This window comes from Rattus norvegicus, chromosome 14 (assembly GCF_036323735.1).
Source record: "Rattus norvegicus strain BN/NHsdMcwi chromosome 14, GRCr8, whole genome shotgun sequence".
In the NCBI taxonomy this organism is placed as follows: domain Eukaryota; kingdom Metazoa; phylum Chordata; class Mammalia; order Rodentia; family Muridae; genus Rattus; species Rattus norvegicus.
This window is the reverse complement of record NC_086032.1, coordinates 16,270,327-16,292,609: the sequence shown is the minus strand read 5'-3', so window position 1 is coordinate 16,292,609 and position 22,283 is coordinate 16,270,327. Positions and strand designations below refer to the sequence as shown.

The window sequence follows — 22,283 nt, the reverse complement described above, 5'->3', positions numbered from 1 at the left end:
TATGGAGATCACAGGCCTCAGACCCAGTGAAGTGCTAGGAATAGAATGCACCATCACATCTGGTCCATCAATGTTTAAAAATGGGTTTTATTACTCTTGCACATAGGGTGTGTTTTGTTGTGTATACTGCCACAAGAGGGTATGAGATTCTCATGGCTAGGGTACAGGCAGCCATGTGGCATTGGGGATCAGCTGGTGCTCGTAACAGTGTGCCATCCCTACAGCCAAACCTCATCGTTTTAAATCTAAATGGTGACAAGGTTCACTCCAGTGTTAGGTATATAACCTGTGTTCATAACCATGTGTGTAGGGTCAGGCCGTGGGCATTCATCTCCTTCCACTTTATGTCAGGAGAAAACTTACGACACCAGGCTTGCAGGTGAGCATGGGCTGAGCACTTCTCTGCCATGTTAAAATAAAATTTTACAGAAAGAAATTTAGTGTACTGTCCTAAACAGCCTGCATTGTCAACCACAGCTCAACACAAACCATCGTAAGTAACCAAATACTGGCTTAAAAACAAAAAAACAGGTTTTAACAAAATCCAGGGGCTGAGGGTGTGGTTTGGTGGCAATGTGCATAATTTAACAGGCATGAAACACCTAGAATGAACTACAGTTAGTTCACTAAGGCCAACGTAACGCAGCCCTGCAAGTGCTGGCTAGTCTTACGTCACAGGGTGGGCTTCATAGTAAGCGCTGTTAGCATTCTCTTGCACAGGTTCCGGAGATGGCTGCCTGTCTTCTTGTTCCTCCTCCACTTCATCTTCTGACTCTGACAACACATGACACACCACATCTTTTTAAAAGAGGCTCTAACATATATACTGTAGTATGTTTAAGGGTTTGCTAGTTTAAAATGTCAGCAGACTTACAAAGGCAGTCATTCACTGAAATATTCCCTGTTCCCCACAAACTAAAGAGAACAAGCAGGAAAAATGATTATTATACTCTATTTTAACAAGATGTATTAGTAAAGAAAGGAAAAACAAAGAAGCTAAAAAAAAAACCATTATTTTGGTTTTGCTGTCCTATTTAAGCGTGGTAATGAAAAAACTGGTATTCTTCTTAGTGGAGGATGAATAACTACAGTACAGCCACAACTTGGGTGACAAAGACAGAAAAGAGTGAGTTCTAGGCTACTCATCTCATTTTGATAAAAGCGTCTGTGTCCCCAAGACATGTCCAGAGTGTGCACCAAACTCTAGTAGTTTATACTAACTCCCTACGTTTGACTTTTACATAATTCATGTACACACACAGTTATACTACCCCTAACAAAAATTTAAAGGGGAAAAGAGAATTTCAGGTCAAATAAACAGCAAACTTCCCAAAGTTTCATACTTACAGAAATGGCAAAGACAGACCATTGAGAGAACCTTTCCCCTTCTAGTTAAGCTCACCTTCATCAAGTTCTGGTTCGGAATCTCCAAATACTTCATCCTCATAACGAAACATATCATTGTGAACATAAAATTTATTTGGAACAGATCCCTACAGGAAAACAACATACAAATATTCCATGAATACCCATAAATAGAAGTGCCCACAATATCCTCCAAGAACTGTAAACATCCATGGTAAGTCACACAATCTCACATGCAATCTATATCACGATGCTAACTCAGAGAAGACAAACATCACCAAATGACTGTTATAAAATATGGTAGCACCAAAAAAAAAAAAAAAAAAAAAAAAAAAAAAAAAGGGGGGGGGGGGTGTGCTGGAGAGATGGCTCTGTGGTTAAGAGCACAGGCTGCTCTTCCAGAGGTCCTGAGTTTAAGTCCCAGCAACCACATGGTGGCTCACAACCATATGTAGTGGGATCCAATGCCCTCTTCTGGAGTGTCTGAAGACAGGGACAATGTACTCATACATAAAATTTTAAAAAATGTGGGGGGCCAATGCCTGTAATCCCATCTCTTCCAAGTCAGAGAAAGAGAGCCACAGATCAAGCTATAGGAAGACTGTGTTAAAAAATAAAATCCATAATACACACACATGAAAATGTCAAAAGCCCAGCATCATGAATGAGTAGACACTAGTGATTAAAAATAAAAATTAATTTCTGCCCGACTGAGAAAATTAAAGTTAATTTTCTTGACGTAATGACCTGCAATTGCAATCAGAGCTTCGACATTAGTTTATAGTAATTCAGTCATTTCTCTTATTCAAGGGGCTGAGACTCTAGATCAATACTTTTATAATTATATAATACTGCACTCTATTATATATAGCTGATCACAGATGAAGTTTTTTTTAAAGATTTATTTATTTATTATATGTAAGTACACTGTCGCTGTGTTCAGACACACCAGAAGAGGGCATCAGATCCCATTACAGATGGTTATGAGCCACCATGTGGTTGCTTGGATTTGAACTCAGGACCTCTGGAAGAGCAGCCGGTGCTCCTAACCACTGAGCCGTCTCTCCAGCCCCACAGATGAAGTTTTAATAAGGACTGATTGCTTGAGTAATGCATAGTTTGATTGCTTCTTCAGAGCTGCACTTAATGAAAATATATGGCCACCAATCTTACTGATGTAATATGCCCCACTGTAATGACCATCATAGTAAAAACTTACCAAATGACTTTTAAAAAAATAAAATTATTATGATTTAAAAACTTCTAAAAATTGAGTTAATAAAGTTTTTTTCACTTTTTCAAAACCTTTTTAAAATACAGTTTAATATTTCAAAGACCATGTGGGTTATTTTCCTGTCTTATGATCCTGGGAATCAAACTCAGAGCCTTCTACACAGAGCCATGTGCTCTACCACATCGTGCCAATCTTTTCCTTCTGTATTTATCATCCAGGTCCAGAGGTCCTGACACCCTTCCACGTCTATGGCTATCAGACACATCCATACAAGCAAGTAAAACACTCAAACACATAACTAAGAAACAAAAGTAGAGGCTGGGGAGACGACTCAGCAGGTGTGCTGCTCTCACAGGACAGGGTTTGATTTTGAGCACCTATGAAGGAACTGTCTCTAGCACCAGTTCCAGGACATCCGAAGATGTAGGTGTACACAACAGTATAGACATAAAGGCAGAACACCCAAGAAAGTAAATAAAATTCAAATATCAATTAATTTAAAAAACAGGCAAATCCAAAGCCTGTAGGAAGAAACCTAGCATCCAATAAACTATTAACGAATAACTCCCATAAACACAAAGCAAACAAAGTGAAAACTTACTTCAGGAGCCAGAACAAAGGTCTGCATAAACTTCCTCTCAGGCTGGCCACTGTTCGACAGCAACCCCATGACCTGTACCACTACACCATCACTCAAGGTCGCATGAGCGTCCACATGACGGATTTTGGTATGACATTCACTGAAGTTCAGAGATAACACTTTGTGGTGTATATCCTTTACAGGGGAAAAGGGTAAAATAAATTTCTCATGTTACCACATTAACTGCACATCATTGCGTGCACATTTCCTCACAACCCAAAAAGAGTAACTACTTGCCACTTTTGCATTAATTAGAGTTCAGTCCAGAAACTATGTATTACCACAGACTCCTGTAACTACTATCCACTCTATACAAGAAATCCGAATGCATGTTGATGCTGTGTTGCAGTCTGGGTGTTATGCAGCTCTCCCCTTCATTCCTCTGCTTATCTCAGTTGATAGAGCTTGCGATTTAATCTCAGGGTTTCGGGTTTGAGCCCCATTGGGGGCCAGATGTACAAGTACCTTTTATGTAATTGCAGTCTTACTACCACTGTCTGCTAACCTAGGCCTCATCCTGGAAGCTTCTAGCTTCCATACAAGCTAATCTAGGCCTAGAACGTTCTCAGTCTTTGAGACTTGCTGCTGAATAAGCTCATCCCCATTCCTGGTTTTTCTGAACTCTGGCTGGTTGGTTCAACTCAGCCGTTCTGGCTCTAAGCTGACTGACTCAATCTGACTTCTCTCTCTCTCAGCCTCTCCTGAACTGCTCTGCTTGACCTCATGCTAACTCTGGCAATCTGTTCTGATCCTCTGGCTCCTTCTCATTCCCTGACTCATTCTGTCTTCACCTGTGTCTAGCTTGTTCTCTCTTCAACCTGTTTCTGAAAACTGTTCTGGTAAAATGGCTTTCTTTCTCTCTGCACTGCCCTTTAAGTAGCTTCCCTTTCCTCTCTCTTCTCGTTGGGCAGATCCTATCCTGTCAGCTCTTTCTGATTCATCACTTTGACTGCCACTCAATTACACATCATTTCAAACTTGGGTGCTTCCTTCTACAAACTAACCTTACCTTCATTGTTTGGGATGAAAGTTCTGTGCTAAGGACTTGTCTGTATTGCAACCAGGAATTAAAAGTGTGCGCTAAGGCTAAGCCACACCATAACTAGAAACTTTTTTTTTTCAGTAACTAACAGTCTTGGGGTTCACAGCGATCAAATGTCCTGCAACAGGACCAGATGACCATTCTCATAAACTGTTACCAACTGCCTTTGACCTCACACCTAATTTTACTTATGATATTTACTTTATTATGCTGATATTCTTTTTTTTATATTTTTATATTTTTTCTTCCTGTTTGCTACGGACCAAGCCTGGAGTGCAACTGAATCCCCAAATCCTCCAACATCCTCTCTTCCCATCAAGATCAGTTATTTCGCACATTCCTGTAATATGCAAAATACACTTTCTCAACTATGTGTATAAAGCATTCCGAGTTCTCCTTTTAAATACATCCTAATACAAATGCAGTTCTACTAAAACTCTTTATAGCAAAAGATCACACCAAAGACACCTACTGAAAGGCTTTTTTTAAAAAGCCATCTTAATTCAGAGACATTTTGAAAATAGGTAATTTGTGACTTACATTTTGGCCATAAACTGCTTCCTGGGGCTTTCCACTGGCATCCACTCCACCATGAACATAGGAGGAATTCCTGCCATAAAACCTGCGAAACCGCCACAAGTCAAAATATCACACCGACATGTCAAGAAAGTTTAGGATCTAGCCATTGGAGTTCTGCTAACAAATAGGTAAAGGGGTCCGGTACTTAGTCATAAACATGGATGTGACCACTCCCCACAGAGTTGCTGTAAGGGTTAAATGAGTCAATGCCCACAGACTCCTTCCTCAGCATATCCATACAACAAAGCAGATGCCCAATCAGCTACCCTCAAATCTGGGTCAATCTTTTCTTATCGCCTCATTTAAAACCGAAAGAGTAAGTCCAAGTGCATCCTAAATACACTTAGTGCTCTAGTAACTTAGTGATCAATTACCTTCTTCTCATAAAAACTCACTGTCCAGACTTATCTGAAAATCCTACGTCCATTAATACTCTCTTCAGTGACCTCCAAGTGTTACTAACTCCACAGCTTACAGCTTACAAATAATTGAATTAATTCAAAGACCAGTGAAAGTCTACAATCATCTTGACATTGGCTTTCCCTTTGAATGCTAAGTAACTCATAAGGTGTTCTTCAGCACTACGGAGCAGGCAGAAGAAAGGAAAAACCCGTCCAATAGTTAAACATGTCATTATTTTCAGTGACATATACTGATTCTTTTAATCCTAACAACTTCATAAAATGGTGCTATTATCTAAGTGTGCACACAATCCACATAACCAGCTCACACCATCTGACATGTCACTTCAGCTCCAGGGGGAGCCCAATTCCTTCAGCCTCCTCAGATGCCCGCACACATGTGCAATGCCTACACACCACACCACACCACACACACACACACACACACACACACACACTTAAATCTTCAGGGGCTGGAGAGATGGCTCAGTGGTTAGAGCGCTCTTCCAGAGGTCCTGAGTTCAAATCCCAGCAACCACATGGTGGCTCACAACCATCTGTAATGAGGTCAGATGCCCTCTTATGGTGTGTCTGAAGACAGCTACAGTGCACTTATAGATAATAAACAAAACTTTTTTTAAAAAAAACTTCATAAAACCTAAGAAATAATCAGACCTTAGATATGACAACTGGTCAAGGAACTTACTCTAAGAATATAATTAAGGTATATAAAAAGGGCTATCTGAGGAGAAAAGTATTAAAAATTTTATTGAGTTTTTAGATTTCTTGCCTGTATCTATGTAGTGCACCTTGTATGCCTTTTCAGGATCCTATAAGACTGAGTTACAGACGGTTTTGAGTTGAAACATGGGTGTTGGAATCAAACTCAAGCCTCTCCAAGACCAACAAATGCTTTTTACTTACTGCTGACTCATCTTCCAACTCCTTGGTGAAAAATTTAAAAGCATCGAAACTTATTAGGAGTAGAAGAGAGAGAGGGGCTGGGGATGTAGCTCAGTGGTAGAGCGCTTGCCTGGCAAGGGCAGGCCCTGGGTTGGCCCCAGCGGAGAGGAAAGCGGAGAGGAAAGCGGAGAGGAAAGCGGAGAGGAAAGCGGAGAGGAAAGCGGAGAGGAAAGCGGAGAGGAAAGCGGAGAGGACAGCGGAGAGGACAGCGGAGAGGACAGCGGAGAGGACAGCGGAGAGGAAAGCGGAGAGGAAAGCGGAGAGGACAGCGGAGAGGACAGCGGAGAGGACAGCGGAGAGGAAAGCGGAGAGGAAAGCGGAGAGGAAAGCGGAGAGGACAGCGGAGAGGAAAGCGGAGAGGAAAGCGGAGAGGAAAGCGGAGAGGAAAGCGGAGAGGAAAGCGGAGAGGAAAGCGGAGAGGACAGCGGAGAGGAAAGCGGAGAGGAAAGCGGAGAGGACAGCGGAGAGGAAAGCGGAGAGGAAAGCGGAGAGGAAAGCGGAGAGGACAGCGGAGAGGACAGCGGAGAGGAAAGCGGAGAGGAAAGCGGAGAGGAAAGCGGAGAGGAAAGCGGAGAGGACAGCGGAGAGGACAGCGGAGAGGAAAGCGGAGAGGACAGCGGAGAGGACAGCGGAGAGGACAGCGGAGAGGACAGCGGAGAGGACAGCGGAGAGGACAGCGGAGAGGACAGCGGAGAGGACAGCGGAGAGGACAGCGGAGAGGACAGCGGAGAGGAAAGCGGAGAGGAAAGCGGAGAGGACAGCGGAGAGGACAGCGGAGAGGACAGCGGAGAGGACAGCGGAGAGGACAGCGGAGAGGAAAGCGGAGAGGACAGCGGAGAGGAAAGCGGAGAGGACAGCGGAGAGGACAGCGGAGAGGAAAGCGGAGAGGACAGCGGAGAGGAAAGCGGAGAGGACAGCGGAGAGGAAAGCGGAGAGGACAGCGGAGAGGACAGCGGAGAGGACAGCGGAGAGGACAGCGGAGAGGACAGCGGAGAGGACAGCGGAGAGGAAAGCGGAGAGGACAGCGGAGAGGACAGCGGAGAGGACAGCGGAGAGGACAGCGGAGAGGACAGCGGAGAGGAAAGCGGAGAGGAAAGCGGAGAGGAAAGCGGAGAGGACAGCGGAGAGGACAGCGGAGAGGACAGCGGAGAGGAAAGCGGAGAGGAAAGCGGAGAGGACAGCGGAGAGGACAGCGGAGAGGAAAGCGGAGAGGACAGCGGAGAGGACAGCGGAGAGGAAAGCGGAGAGGAAAGCGGAGAGGAAAGCGGAGAGGACAGCGGAGAGGACAGCGGAGAGGAAAGCGGAGAGGAAAGCGGAGAGGAAAGCGGAGAGGAAAGCGGAGAGGAAAGCGGAGAGGACAGCGGAGAGGAAAGCGGAGAGGAAAGCGGAGAGGACAGCGGAGAGGAAAGCGGAGAGGACAGCGGAGAGGAAAGCGGAGAGGACAGCGGAGAGGACAGCGGAGAGGACAGCGGAGAGGAAAGCGGAGAGGAAAGCGGAGAGGAAAGCGGAGAGGACAGCGGAGAGGACAGCGGAGAGGAAAGCGGAGAGGACAGCGGAGAGGACAGCGGAGAGGACAGCGGAGAGGACAGCGGAGAGGACAGCGGAGAGGACAGCGGAGAGGACAGCGGAGAGGACAGCGGAGAGGACAGCGGAGAGGAAAGCGGAGAGGAAAGCGGAGAGGACAGCGGAGAGGACAGCGGAGAGGACAGCGGAGAGGACAGCGGAGAGGACAGCGGAGAGGACAGCGGAGAGGAAAGCGGAGAGGACAGCGGAGAGGACAGCGGAGAGGAAAGCGGAGAGGAAAGCGGAGAGGAAAGCGGAGAGGAAAGCGGAGAGGACAGCGGAGAGGACAGCGGAGAGGAAAGCGGAGAGGAAAGCGGAGAGGACAGCGGAGAGGACAGCGGAGAGGACAGCGGAGAGGACAGCGGAGAGGACAGCGGAGAGGACAGCGGAGAGGACAGCGGAGAGGACAGCGGAGAGGACAGCGGAGAGGACAGCGGAGAGGAAAGCGGAGAGGACAGCGGAGAGGACAGCGGAGAGGAAAGCGGAGAGGAAAGCGGAGAGGACAGCGGAGAGGAAAGCGGAGAGGAAAGCGGAGAGGACAGCGGAGAGGAAAGCGGAGAGGAAAGCGGAGAGGACAGCGGAGAGGACAGCGGAGAGGACAGCGGAGAGGACAGCGGAGAGGAAAGCGGAGAGGACAGCGGAGAGGAAAGCGGAGAGGAAAGCGGAGAGGACAGCGGAGAGGACAGCGGAGAGGACAGCGGAGAGGACAGCGGAGAGGACAGCGGAGAGGACAGCGGAGAGGAAAGCGGAGAGGAAAGCGGAGAGGACAGCGGAGAGGACAGCGGAGAGGACAGCGGAGAGGAAAGCGGAGAGGAAAGCGGAGAGGACAGCGGAGAGGAAAGCGGAGAGGACAGCGGAGAGGAAAGCGGAGAGGAAAGCGGAGAGGACAGCGGAGAGGAAAGCGGAGAGGACAGCGGAGAGGAAAGCGGAGAGGAAAGCGGAGAGGACAGCGGAGAGGACAGCGTGGTTAAACAAGCTGGTCTAAAACGGAAGCTGTTCCATCTTAAGACTCTGTCAACTATTTTATGGATATTCATGTACAGATGTGTCTGTGTGGGGGTCAGAGCATGCTCCAGGTCATAAGTCTTTCCCACTGTCATGTTGCTGACCTCAAAGCTTTCCTATTAGTAATATAGTTATATTATTATAGCTAGTTGAAAACCTTACTTATTGTTAGCCAGGTGGTGAATCCCAGCACTCACAAGACAGTTCAAGAACTCTGAGACTAAGGCCAGCCTGGTCTATACAGGACAGCCAGGGCTACCCAGAGAAACACAGAAGGCTGTCAGTTGTCAAATACGAGAAATACAGAATTAAAGTGCCTACATTAAGACCAGCATAAAGTTTACATGGGGGAAAAATCATCTCCAGAAAGGAAACCCAGAAAACAGTAAACACAAACCTTTCCTAAATACAGAACTTAACATGTCAAACAGTATGCCTACAAAATCTAATTCCAGAGAGCTTACCCAAGACCTACATAGAGTCAGTAACAGCCTCTCTGAGGGAAGTAACAAAGGACGGACAGCAGCTTCAAAGACTCATCTTTAGAGTCTCACTTACCCTCCACTTCCTCAAGGACTGCTTCCACCCAGAATAGGACTTAGCAAGAACTGCCCACCACACACTGCATCCCAGCCTCGGGATTAAGCTTATGGATGCCCAACTCTCACCAAGATAGTGAACAAGCTACTAATAGCGTCTGGAGAGTAATACTGCTTCTCAGATGAGAGCACAGATCCTTCACGGATATGTAGCTCTAACACTATGAAAACTTGAAAAGACCAGTTTAAGTCATTGATTTCTTTCTTTTTTATTTTATTTTTTTTAAGATTTATTCATTTATTATATATAAGTACACTGCAGCTGTCTTCAGATACACCAGAAGAGGGCATTTGATCCCATTACAGATGGTTGTGAGCCACCATGTGGTTGCTGGGAATTGAACTCAGGACCTCTGGAAGAGCAGTCAGTTCTCTTAACCGCTGAGCCATCTCTCCAGCCCTCTTTTTTATTTTTTAAGGTATCTTTTTTTTAAAAAAGGATTTATTTCATGTATGTGAGTACACTGTTGTCACCAGAAGAGGGCATTGGATCTTCAGATACACCAGAAGAGGGCATCGGATCTCTTTATAGATGTTTGTGAGCCATCATGTGGTTGCTGGGATTTAAACTCGGGACCTCTGGAAGAGCAGTCAGTGCTCTTAACCACTGAGCCATTTCATCAGCCCAAGTCACTGATTTCTAATCACACTCACTGTAACCTTGTAGTGAGTCAAGCTCCACATTAGAATAATGAAACACAAAATACTAAGGAGTGTGTGTGTTTAACCAAATGTGTTATGGTACTAAGATATGACATGTTGTTCCTGTTTGCAAAGAAACTATCAACATATAACGTAATAGATCAGACAATAAGCGTGGCCATACCCAGCGAATACGAAGTAATGTCTGAATTTTACCTGTGCAGATACTCGGGAGCTTTATTCAGCAAAGTATAATATTGCCTCACAAACTCCCGCCCCACAAGCAGCGGACTGGGCTTCTCCATAACCATTTCTTTGCTGCACAATGTCAAATGCTGGAGGAGAAAACACAAGAAACAGCTTTTAAGTCATCTTTGTAAAATAACCACAAAACGGGTTGGGGATTTAGCTCAGTGGTAGAGCGCTTGCCTAGCAAGCGCAAGGCCCTGGGTTCGGTCCCCAGCCCCGGAAAAAAAAAAAAAGATAAATAACATATGGTGATCTGATAAGATGCACGGGGTTATTGTTCCTGTTGAGGCTTCCTTTGTGACAGATTGTATGGTCAATTGTGGAGAAAGTTCTGCAAGGTACTAAGAAATAGATTTATTAAAAAAAAAAATAACCACAAAACAAATCGTCTTAGATATATAACTGAGAATAAAGTAAATTAACACCATTTATTAAAATGTATCACAGTAGAGAAATAAATGTCTAGCCTAGGAGATGGTACAGCAAGCAGCTAAGAGCCTATTCTAACGGAGCACCCGCATCAAGGAACACAACCATATACTCTAGTTCCACGGGGTCTGTCTGCTTGTCTCTGCTTGGCATCTCCTTGGGCACCAGGCACACACATAGTACACAGACACGTGTGCAAACAAAACACCCATATACATTAAATAAAAATGGAAAAATCAGCTTAGTTAAGAACAACTTACTACTTATACACATAGCCCTCAGAACAGCCTAATTACAGCCAACATAAAGAATAAGGAACAGCAGGCTACACAGATGACTCCTAACTGCCTGGAACTGCAGCCCCAGAGCAACGGGACCTCTAACCCCAGGTGCCCATGCGCCGCTCGCGCGCTCTCGCTCTCTCCCTCTCTCTCTCTCGCGCTCTCTCTCTCTCTCTCTCTCACACACACACACACACACACACACACACACACACACACACACACACACAAATACACGATTAAAAATATATCCTGGGGCTGGAGAGATGGCTCAGCGGTTAGAGCACTGACTGCTCTTCCAGAGGTCCTGAGTTCAATTCCCAGCAACCACATGGTGGCTCACAACCATATGTAATGGGATCTGATGCTCTCTTCTGCTGTGTCTGAAGGCAGCTACAGTGTATTTATATAATAAATGAATAAATAAATATTTAAAGAAAAAATATATATATATATCTTGGAATGGCGTAGCAGCTAAAAAGCACTTCTTGCTCTTGCAGAGGACAGCTCCCAGAAGCTCCATGGTGGTTCACAACTGTGTTCTAAGAAACCAGATACCCTATTCCGACCTCCAGAGGCACTAGGCAAACAAGTGGTACGTACACACACACACACACACACACACACACTCTCTCTCTCTCTCTCTCTCTCTCTCTCTCACTCCCTCTCCCTCTCTGACGAGGAGAGGAAATGGAGAGGGCCAGTGGAATGGCTCAGGAGGTAGAGCCATTTGCCTGATCTGAGCTTAATTCCTCAGGACCAACATGGTGGAGAAAATGGACTTTCATAGTTTGTCTTCTGACCTCCACACTTCTATGTACACACAAAGAGAAAGTCCCAAACCCTACTTTTTTTTTTAGTAAGGTGGCTGATTACATCTACACTAATCAGTAGCGTAGTATAAGTCCAAGAAATAGCCCTCGGTTCAATCTCCAGTACCAAAAGATGTGTATAAACCAACAGACACAAACACTTGCATGTGCACACACACGCACTCACTCAAGTACACACAAGCACATTGTCTTAAAAGGGTGTGACTACTTTTATTCATGTGCACGTGTGTGCCCAAAGCAACCAGAAGAGGGCATCATGTTCAAGCCCTGGACTGTGGATCAAAGGCACTGTCAATCATGCTATGTGAATAGCAATGTGGGGCCCAAACCAAACCTCTTTTCTTAAAAATACTCCAGGGAGGAACAAAACAAACCCAAACACACATCTTAGAGTGTGTGTATCCATCAGGCAAATCAAAATGCTACCTGAACTCCTATTTTAACGATTTTCAATACAGGTTTTCTTTAAATAGCAAAGACATCCACAGTCATCCTAATACAATGTGGCACTTTACTGTCAGGAGGTGCTAAGGTGAAGCCCAGAGGTCAAGTGCTGCTTTAGAATCGCAGTGTTTCCTGTCCTTCTGCTTAGCTGTTCCTTCCTCTGCAACTGTCCTTCTAGACTTGAATTTTTATATGGTGTCTCACTTTAAAAAAAAAAAAGTCATGAAGCAGATGCAAACAGCACACTACAAGTGCCACTATCTTCCTCAAACACAACGTTTCAGAGGCTGACAACCCTAAGCAGAGAGACTCAGGTGCTACACTTAAGCCATGGTGCTGCGCTGACAAACAGGTGAAATGCAGGACTGGCCCCAAGTTCTACCCACACTGCGAGCCAACACACCAGTGCTCTCTCACGTGCACATGTGAGAAAACATGTCCACAGACAAACTCAGGGCCGCTCGCCAGACACTGTCCTCTTTCTTAAAAGACAGTCTCCATTGGCCTGGAACTTACCAAATGTTAGGCTGTCTTCTGAGTGGTACAACAGTATTCACTCAAAAATATGAAAAATAGAAAAATTTCCAGTGTAGACAAGAACATCCACTTTAAGGGGCTGGGGATTTAGCTCAGTGGTAGAGCGCTTACCTAGGAAGCGCAAGGCCCTGGGTTCGGTCCCCAGCTCCGAAAAAAAAAAGAACAAAAAAAAAAAAAAAAAAAAAAAAAGAACATCCACTTTATCAAGAATTACAACTGTGAACATTGCTATCTAAGAATCTTAGCTTCAAAAAGGACGTGAGCCAAGCTTAGTGGCTCGGGCCTCAAGATGAAGCAGTGCGAGTCTGAGGCAAAAGAATCATTTCAGGCCAACCTGGAATGCAGAATGAAGCTGTGTGTTGTTAGGTTTATTTTACACACACACACACACACACACACACACACACACAGTGTTTTGCTCGCATGTACATCTGCGCACCACGTGCAGGCCTGAAGGTCGGAGGAGGACATGGGATCCGAAGGAACTGAGGTTATAGACAGTTGTGATTATTATGTGGATGCTGGAATTGAACGCAGAAAGTGCTCTTAACTTCTGAGCCATCTCTCTGAAGCCCTGAAGCTTTGTTTTTTTTTTCCCCCAAATTTTATTTATTTAATGTATGAGTGCTCTGCTGCATATACATCTGCCAGCCTGAAGAGGGCATCGGATCCCCCTATAAATAGCTGTGAGCCACCATGTGGTTGCTGGGAATTGAACTCAGGTCCTCTGAAGAGCAGCCAATGCTCTTAACCACTGAGCCATCTCTCCAGCCCTGAACTTTTGTTATCAACACTATGTTATAAAATCTAATGGGAGACCAGAAAATGACTGCCGCATGAAGGCAGGTCAACGGCAAGCAGCTGGAAGGCTTCCATCGCCACCACTGCCACTAGGAACATGTCTGTTCTTTGTGCTAGATTCTCACAAGATGAACAAATCTACGGCCATTAGCCTTACCGTGCACATCAAAGTTACTATGTCACAGTTACTTTTTAAATTTTCATTCCTTTCTGGTAACGATCTAACAGGCATGCTAACAGTTCGAAAATAGGGTTCTAGGGGCTGGAGAGATGGCTGGACAGTTAACAGCAGGGCTGCTTTTCCAATATACTTGGGGTGTGGTTGATTCCCAGCATTCACCGGGCAGGTCCAGTTTCAGGAGATCCAAGGCCTCCTTGAGCACTAGGCATAGATGTGGTGGCACAGATATGCAAGCAAAACACCCTCACATATACATTTAAGCAAAGCTAGCCTGCTAGGAGGGATGGCACACCTAATAGCACCAGGAGTTTGAAGCCTGCCTGATCTATAGAGTGAGTGTCATAAGAAAAGAAGAAAAGAAATGAAAAGCATGAAAGTGGGGCTGGAGAGATGGCTCAGCAGTTAAGAGCACTGACTGCTCTTCCAGAGGTCAGATCCCAGCAACCACATGGTAGCTCATGACTATCTGTAAAGGGATCTGATGCCGTGTGTGTGTGTGTGTGTGTGTGTGTGTGTGTGTGTGTAATCTTTTTTTTAAAAAGTAAAAAAAAAAGTACCAGGGATTTTAGTCAGTCTGCCTAATCTGAGGTCCTGGACTTCCATCAGATCATTGAGATGAAAATTCACTCAACATTACTGGTTTTGACAACAGAGGTCCACTCTAGTCAAGACTGGCCTTGGGGTTGGGGATTTAGCTCAGTGGTAGAGCGCTTGCCTAGGAAGCGCAAGGCCCTCGGTTCGGTCCCCAGCCCCGAAAAAAAAAGAACCAAAAAAAAAAAAAAAAAAAGACTGGCCTTGAATTCACAGCAATCTTTCTGCCCAGGACTCCTGAACACTAGTATTAAGTAAATGTACTATGCCTGGCATAACATCACTAAGCTAAAAACTGCTCACTTTCAATATGCCCACATTAGTAAGAACAATATAATTCTAATGGCTAGAGTCTGGTTATACTAAAAATATTACTAAGTCAGGGTAAGCTAGGGAAGTTAGATGGGGAACAAAAGCAGGGAAATCTAGAAAAAGAACAGAGACTGGACAAATGGCTGGTTAAGAACTTCACAGGCCACTCTTCAATAGACCTGTTTTCTATTCCCAGCACCTACATGGCAGCTCAAAACCATGTCTAACTCCAGTTCCTGCAGATCTGAAGCCATCTGCTGGCCTCTGCAGGCACCAGGAATGCATGTGGTACAGACTTGCATGCAGGTTAAAACTCCAAACATAAAAAGGAAAGGCTCTGGGGCCAGGAGCTGTATGTAGTCAGCAAAAATGTGCTTCCACAGCTGGCCAGTTCTGGTCCAAGTCCCAACATCAGCACTAAGAGAGAAAAGCTCATGATACAGATCCTAAAGAGCAGCCAAACTTCACTGTCATCCAATGATAAACCATGAACCTGGTGATGTCTCAGACTTAAGTCCCCAATACTGCTAAAGGCCACAGAGCCTTTAAACAAGACACTGAAAAAACCAGAACAAAACTTAAAATTAAATTATGGTTTTCTTAACGGAAAGGCAATGTATATGATGAGCAAAAGAATGAAATTAATTTCAAAGAGCTACCAAATAGTAAACTTACTAGACCACATTACAATTGAAAAGATTGGGTTATCCAAAGCAAAATAATTTTAATTTCATAGATTATCTTAAATGGCCTCTCCCCATGTTCATACTAAGGACACTGCTCTACCACTAGTGATAAAATGGCTCTTCAGAAAAATCAAATTTAACTGCAAATACCTGACCATAATTACCAATGCAACTGTTTCAAAGTTTCAAATTTCAGAACATTCCTGCTTTTCAGACTGGAGATGTTCAAGCCTATGCATTTTCAAACAAAGGGACCTTTGATATTGTTGTTCATTCATATTCATTCTCTCTCTCTCTCTCTCTCTCTCTCTCTCTCTCTGACACGGGTGTCATGTAGTGCAAAATCACCTTAGGTTTCTGCTCCTCCTGCCTTCAGTGCCTCAGAAGCAAATTACAATGTGACATCACTACAGGGAGTTTATGGAGCACAGGGGATCAAACCCAGGGCTTGCATGTTTTAAGCAAGAACTGCCAACAGAGCTATATCCTCAGTACCCTTTAGTCTTTATAAACCTCACTTGGAAGGGTATACGTATCACTTTACACATGGAGAGTTCTAACAGCAGACTGTAGCCTCTTTAGCAGAATCTGTTTTCAAAGGCTACCCATGAGCAGCCCCAGCTCAGCTCAGCTCCGGGACATGATGCTTACACACACACACACACACACACACACACACACACACACACACACACCCTGCCCTGTCCCCTCTCCAGGCTCAGGTAGGCCAAAGTCCATTCTCACAGATCCAAAGACTAGATCCCATTTTAGAATGCTAGCTCCATTTTAACACTGTAACCATATCCAAAGCTCCCGAAGGTCTTTGTTTAAAGTGACTTTAATGACCACAATACTATCTATCCACTCGATTTTAGGACAAGGTTGTGTCAACCTTGGATCCAAGAACCACAGTGATAAATTGAATGAGGTTATAGATAAGGCAACTATAGGGTAAGAGGCAAGTTCTGAAGTACAGAAGCTAAACATGACCACCACTAGGAAATGAGATGCTGCCCCCACCCTTCAGAAGCAAGGTCTCTCTCTGTAGCCCTGGCTGTCCTGAATTCCCTCTCTAGGACCAGGCTGCCCTCTGCTTCAGGACCTCCCCTCCTGCCTCTGCCTCTGGAATGGCAGGCATCTATGTGCAACCATGCCCACCCTTACATTATGTTTTAAAGTCTAATGTATCCTGTGTTTCCTTTACCTCCTTCAATAGGGAGGGTCTTTACTTCACTTATAGAAAAGGGAAACTGATACTTAGAATTCAAAAGAGATCAAGGTTCCTCAGCCTGCACCCCAAGAACAGGAGTCATCAGCATGTTTTCATTCCTTACACGTCTGCTTTGGGCCAGCTGTGGTGGCATACGCCTTCTAATTCCAGCACTTGCAAGGCAGAGACAGGTGGATCTGAGTTCAAGGCTAGCCGTGTGTGTGTGTGTGTGTGTGTGTGTGTGTGTGTGTGTGTGTGTGTACTGAGTTCAAGGACAGCTGGGGCTATAGAGACCCTGTCTCAAAGGGGGAAGGGGAAGGTGTGATGTAACAGCATAATATGATCATTTTTGTGGACAGAAGACTCTGAAAATTTAGGCTAGCCTGGTCTACATGGTGAGACCCAGGACATCCAAAACTACTACACATAGACAGTCTCAAGAAGTCCAGAAAAAGATTAAAATTTTTGGAAGAATCAAGAATAAAAATTTTAGAGACTGGGTGTGGTGTCCCACTCCTTGAATCCCAGAACACAGGAGGTAGAGACAAGCCCATTCAAGGTCAGCCTGGTCTAGCTAGAGTTCAGGTTGGTCAGGACCAGAGACCCTTCACCTCAAAAAAAAAAAAAAAAAAGGCAAAGCAAACTAAAGGTGGTGAGCAGGTGACATTATTTTTGTGGGCAGCAATTTCTTAATGGCAGTCATGTTTAGCTTCTGTATGTCAGAACTTGCCCCATATATTAGGGTTCCTTTACCCATAACTTTGTCTATTACTGAGGCTCTTGGATCCAAGGTCACCACAACAAATCTAATCTCTGGGAATTCAAGACCAGACTGTCTCAAACACCACCACCACCAGGCTTTAGGAGCTGGAGAGACTTAAGAGTGCATACTGTTCTTATCAGCCCTGAGTTCTTCCTACCACCCACACTCGGCAGATACCAGTCTGCTTATAAGGCAAGCTCAGGAGACAACACCTCTGACACACACACACACACACACACACACACACACACACACACTTACATGGACATAATTAAAAGTTGTAAAATAAGCTCTTAAGAAACTCTACAGTTCGGGCTGGAGAGATGGCTCAGCGGTTAAGAGCACCCGACTGCTCTTCCAGAGGTTATGAGTTCAATTCCCAGCAACCACATGGTGGCTCACAACCATCTGTAAAGAGATCCGATGCCCTCTTCTGGTGTATCTGAAGACAGCTACAGTGTGTACTTATATATAATAAATAAATAAATCTTTAAATAATAAAATTTAAAAAAAAAAAAAAAGAAACTCTACAGTTCAATTTTCATGTTGAGCATGTATCTGTAACACCAGAGCCAAGGAGGCAAAGGCAGGATGTTGTAAATTCCAGGCCAGTCTAGGACACACAGCAAAGCCAGGCTAGCTCCAGCTACACAAAGATCCTGTCCCCAAGAAACCAAATAAATGCAATTAAAAGAAAAAAGACAAGAGGGCGGGGTGCTCGGGGAAGAAATAGCAGGACAGCAACACAAGATAATAAGAAACGTCCCCAGTGTTAGTACAGTAACAAGACAGCTACAATGTCCAGAGAAGAGATGATTACAATAAACCAAAGCACAAGCGTTTGGGGAGACACATAGGTGTGTTTACTGGCCATCAAGCACACATCTACCAGTGCAGAAACCAGGTCAGAACTTTCAACTCAGACCCACCCACTTTCTGTTCACAAGCAATCCAACTTGTGCTTCAGTGTAAAATGTTATTAAATGTTAAAAGGAGGGGTTGGGGATTTGGCTCAGTGGTAGAGCGGTTGCCTAGCAAGCGCAAGGACCTGGGTTCGATCCCCAGCTCCGAAAAAAAAAAAAAAATAAATAAAAATAAAAAAATGTTAAAAGGATGTCGTCTTCATATCCACTCAACATAAAATATAGGAAATATTAAGGCAACTTAGAAAATAACTAATATTCATAATGTATAAGGACTCTACAACAAAGAAAAAAACTGCTGTCAAGAATCTAAAGGTACTATGAGTATAAAATTCCAGTTGCTGACACTGAAATTTTGGTATTTTAATCTCTAATACAAATAGAGCTGCCCACATTCCCCTGCTACGAACAATGCCAACAATTTCTTCAAAACCAGAACTTCCCTAGTAATCCAACTGCTCAGGTCACTAAGCTAACATTTAGTCTAGATAGTAAATCTGCCCTAGGTTCACAGGCCAAAGGCTGAACAAGATACTGCCTTCATCACCTATCAGCTAATGGTGGCTGAGTCTGGGTACTAGACTGCTGGGTATTGCTAGTGCCTTGAACATGCAATTCAGACTCTTAGCCAAAATTAATTTACTAAATTACTGAATGACTTCTTCACCTGCTCCTCTGACAGCCACCCATTCCACAAGCACTCTAGTTTACTCCCTCTGACGCTTGCTTTCACTATCACTGATACTGCAATTCTAATTTTTTGTTTTGTTTGAGTGTGGGTTTTTGGTGTAGCCCTGGCTGTCCTGGACCTCACTCTGTAGACTACAGATCCGCCTGCCTCTGCCTCCCAAGCACTGAGAATAAAACCGTGCATCCATGCCCACCAATATTTCAATTCTGAATACTCAATAAAATAAACCACCTAATTAAACCACTAGGACACACATTTTGAAGTCGTTCTCACTATAGATTTTTCTTCACAAAAGAACTTGTATACAACTGAGATTAGATGGAACACACGACCTAAAACAGTATAAAGGGGCAATATATACCTCAGCCCTAAGGGCCGAACTGACCAAATCTCTTTTAAGTCAGTACCTCACTAAGTAGCCCTGGCTGTCCTGTGAAGTATGTAGACCAGGCTGGCCTCGAACTCAAAAAGCCACCTGCCTCTGACTCCAGAGTGGTGGGACACTGGGTCCAAACCTAAAGACCATAAAGGGATCACTAAATTTGGCAAAAGCAAGTGTTTACTCAGAAAGTTTGGTTCACATGCCTAGGGCTACAATAACTGCCAAATATGGAATTGGGACAAGAAATTACTATCCTCATCTAGAGTGAGTGCATCCTTTTAAACTGCAACTAATAGTTCCCCTGCCTGGGTACTTGGAACAAATGATGGTGTCTAGAATCCAAAAACCAGAAACCTTAAGCTGATCAATAGCGCAACAATCACACCCGGAGAGAAGGGGGCAATTTTTCTTGATTCAGCTTTGGTGCACGTGTTTTGTTTTTAAGGAAGCAAAAGGCACCTCCTCAATGTATTTCTTGCTTTGGTTTAAAACTAGTTGTATCTTGGGAGTAGATATTGTGAGCACGATCCTACAGCCCCAAACCAGCACAGGGGCACCTGAAGAAATCTGCCCTTAGAGACACAAGAATACCTCGATCAGATTCCACTAACAAAATCCACACCGTCTAGGGAAACTTACGTTCTTCTCCCCTCATCCTACCCCAAAGAATGGTGGGGGTAGAAAACCCATTCCCAAAGCACTGAAACGTCCTTTTAATTCCTCGGTAACAGGAGATCTTCTGCAGAAAAAGGACGTAGGAGACGCTCGTTACAGTCCCAGTATCCGAACATGTTCCGGATAATCCGGGGGGGCGGGGGAAGGGAAGGAACGCGGAGCACCGGCAACTGGAGCAGCGGCCACCTTCAACCCCGGATTCAGTTTCCGGGCACAGAAATGGTGCCCGGAGGCCGCTACTTTCGCATCTGCGTTGCTTCTGCCTCCGCCGACACGGCCTCCTTCCCCTCCCCCACGGGCGGGGCGACGACCGGGAACTAGGGCCGCAAACGAGCGGAGAAGCCAGGCCGGGTGGGCTTCCGACCCTGAAACCGCCACTGCAGAAGCCCACTGCCCCGCTTCGCGGCTTGGCGCCCGTCGGCGCACTCTGGAAGCTGCGGCGGACAGGATCCCCCCCGGGCCGCCTCATCCTAGCAATCCCCAGCCCCACCTGTGCTCTCCTCTGCACCACGCGCGCGGGTCATCTTCCTCCCCACGCAGCCTCCCGCTCACCTTGCAAGGAAAGGCCCGGCTCCGCACGCACGCACTCCTGCTGGCGTAGGCAGCCGGCGAGAACAATGTTTCTGCCGCACCAACCCCGATACCAAGCGCACACACCGGACGGTTGCCGCGAGCCGCGGAGCGGAGGGAAATGTCCCCTGCCGACCACCACACCGACCGCCCCTCTCGGCCCCCGTACACACCTCCAACCAACAGCGGCGGCGGGCACGTCGCGCGGAGGTCAGGAGTGTCGCGGGATCGGCCGCAGCAGATTCTCCTCCCTCGAATCAACCCGAGGCTTCGGAATCCAGAGAGCAGCGAGCTCGGGCCTCTCACAGCCACCTCTTCCCGAGAGCCTAGAGCTGCAACGAGCTCCGAGAACACGGACGTCCCGCCCCCTTTGCCGCCGCCCCCTCTTATTGTTTTACCCCTGCGGAAAGGGCTAGGGAACCCCCCAGCACAACGCCAGCCAATCAGGCATCAGTTTGGAGAGCTGGACCCAGCCTTCTCGCGTCCCTCTGCGGAGCACGCGCAGTATGGCGCCGCGCTCGCTCACTCGGGTGTCCGGAAAGCCAGGGAACCGGAACCGGCCTAAAGCCGGGGCGAGAGCCCGCTGATTTGACGTCACAAGGAAGCTGCCTTTCTCTTGCAGTGATGCTGAAGCCTCCCTGTCCTTTCAGGTGGCGCGAACAAAAAAGATGGCTCGCTGCTAAACACTGTCTTTTACAAACGGTTATTCCTGGATGATGAGAGCAAATTTAGCAATGTTCCTGTCTGCAGATCGCTGCGTTTTAGGAGCATTAAAACGCAGTTTTGAACTCTGCATAGTGAGCTCACCTGTATTGCTTATTGACCTGTTTTAGGAAATGGAGATTTAAAGTCTTTCTAATCTATGTCATCCAACTAGTTTTAAAGGGTGTCAAGCCATGGACTATAGGGGAAATATGACATAAGCTGTATGGATTTGGGTCTTTTGTATGGCCTTGGTGGTTTCATCCTTAAATGGAACTTACTGGAGTGTTTACAAACAAAGGCTGAAAGACTTAAAATATCAAAAAGTGCCACTTATAAATATAGGCCACTGGGGCATAGTTATGACTACACTGCTTCATGAACCTTGATTCATGGAAAAAAGCCTTTGTCCACAAGACATTACTTTGTCACTAATCAATATCAAGATAGCAGAAGACACTGGGAATGAAGATATGAAACGGTGAAAGGGACGGAGGGGCAATTCGAGGGGAATAGAACACATCTGAACCAAGCTTGATGCAGGCTTAAATCATCAGTTTTCCCTCACAGTCCTGTAATGGAGATTTCAATGTATTTCCTAAAAGTAAAAAAAAAAAAAAAAAGGTTTACAAAAGGCAGTGTTGATATTTGAGCCTCCAAAATCTACACTGGCTTTACTTTGGATTGCTTAATAATTTTTATATACAAAATATATAGGCAGACCACCACTTATTAAATGACTCTGAGATGGTTTCCCTTAATGCATTACTTATGCAGATTAACTTTTAAGAACACTATTTATAGAGGAGATACTCCACTGGTACTTTATAAAATCACTTACGTCTCACAAAAACCCACTTAAGTAATTACCTATTTGAATGCACTCTTTACAGATGGGGAAAGTAAGACTAACTTATGAGGACTATTTACCCAAGGACAAACACCTACTACTCATCTCAGCCAGGCGTGGAGCTGTTTACCTATAATCCC

General features: G+C 45.3%; 1 protein-coding gene across 8 annotated transcripts in view; it reads right to left on the bottom strand.

The window, feature by feature from the left end:
* Positions 1-22,283, bottom strand: part of G3bp2 (G3BP stress granule assembly factor 2) — an 88,145-nt gene that overhangs the window by 12,219 nt on the left and 53,643 nt on the right. For 2 of the 8 annotated variants that reach the window (NM_001401436.1, NM_001013989.2), the window contains exons 1-6: positions 20,765-20,954; positions 10,250-10,368; positions 4,822-4,903; positions 3,201-3,374; positions 1,403-1,493; positions 672-774 (exon numbers count right to left, since the gene is read on the bottom strand). In NM_001401436.1, the coding sequence (NP_001388365.1) occupies positions 672-774; positions 1,403-1,493; positions 3,201-3,374; positions 4,822-4,903; positions 10,250-10,344 (545 nt within the window). In that variant the 5' untranslated portion in view covers positions 10,345-10,368; positions 20,765-20,954. Of the gene's footprint in view, positions 1-671; positions 775-1,402; positions 1,494-3,200; positions 3,375-4,821; positions 4,904-10,249; positions 10,369-19,985; positions 20,126-20,573; positions 20,708-20,764; positions 20,955-22,283 lie in introns of those variants that run through there. The other 6 variants (XM_006250736.5, XM_063273059.1, NM_001401437.1 and 3 more) reach the window with 4 other exon arrangements.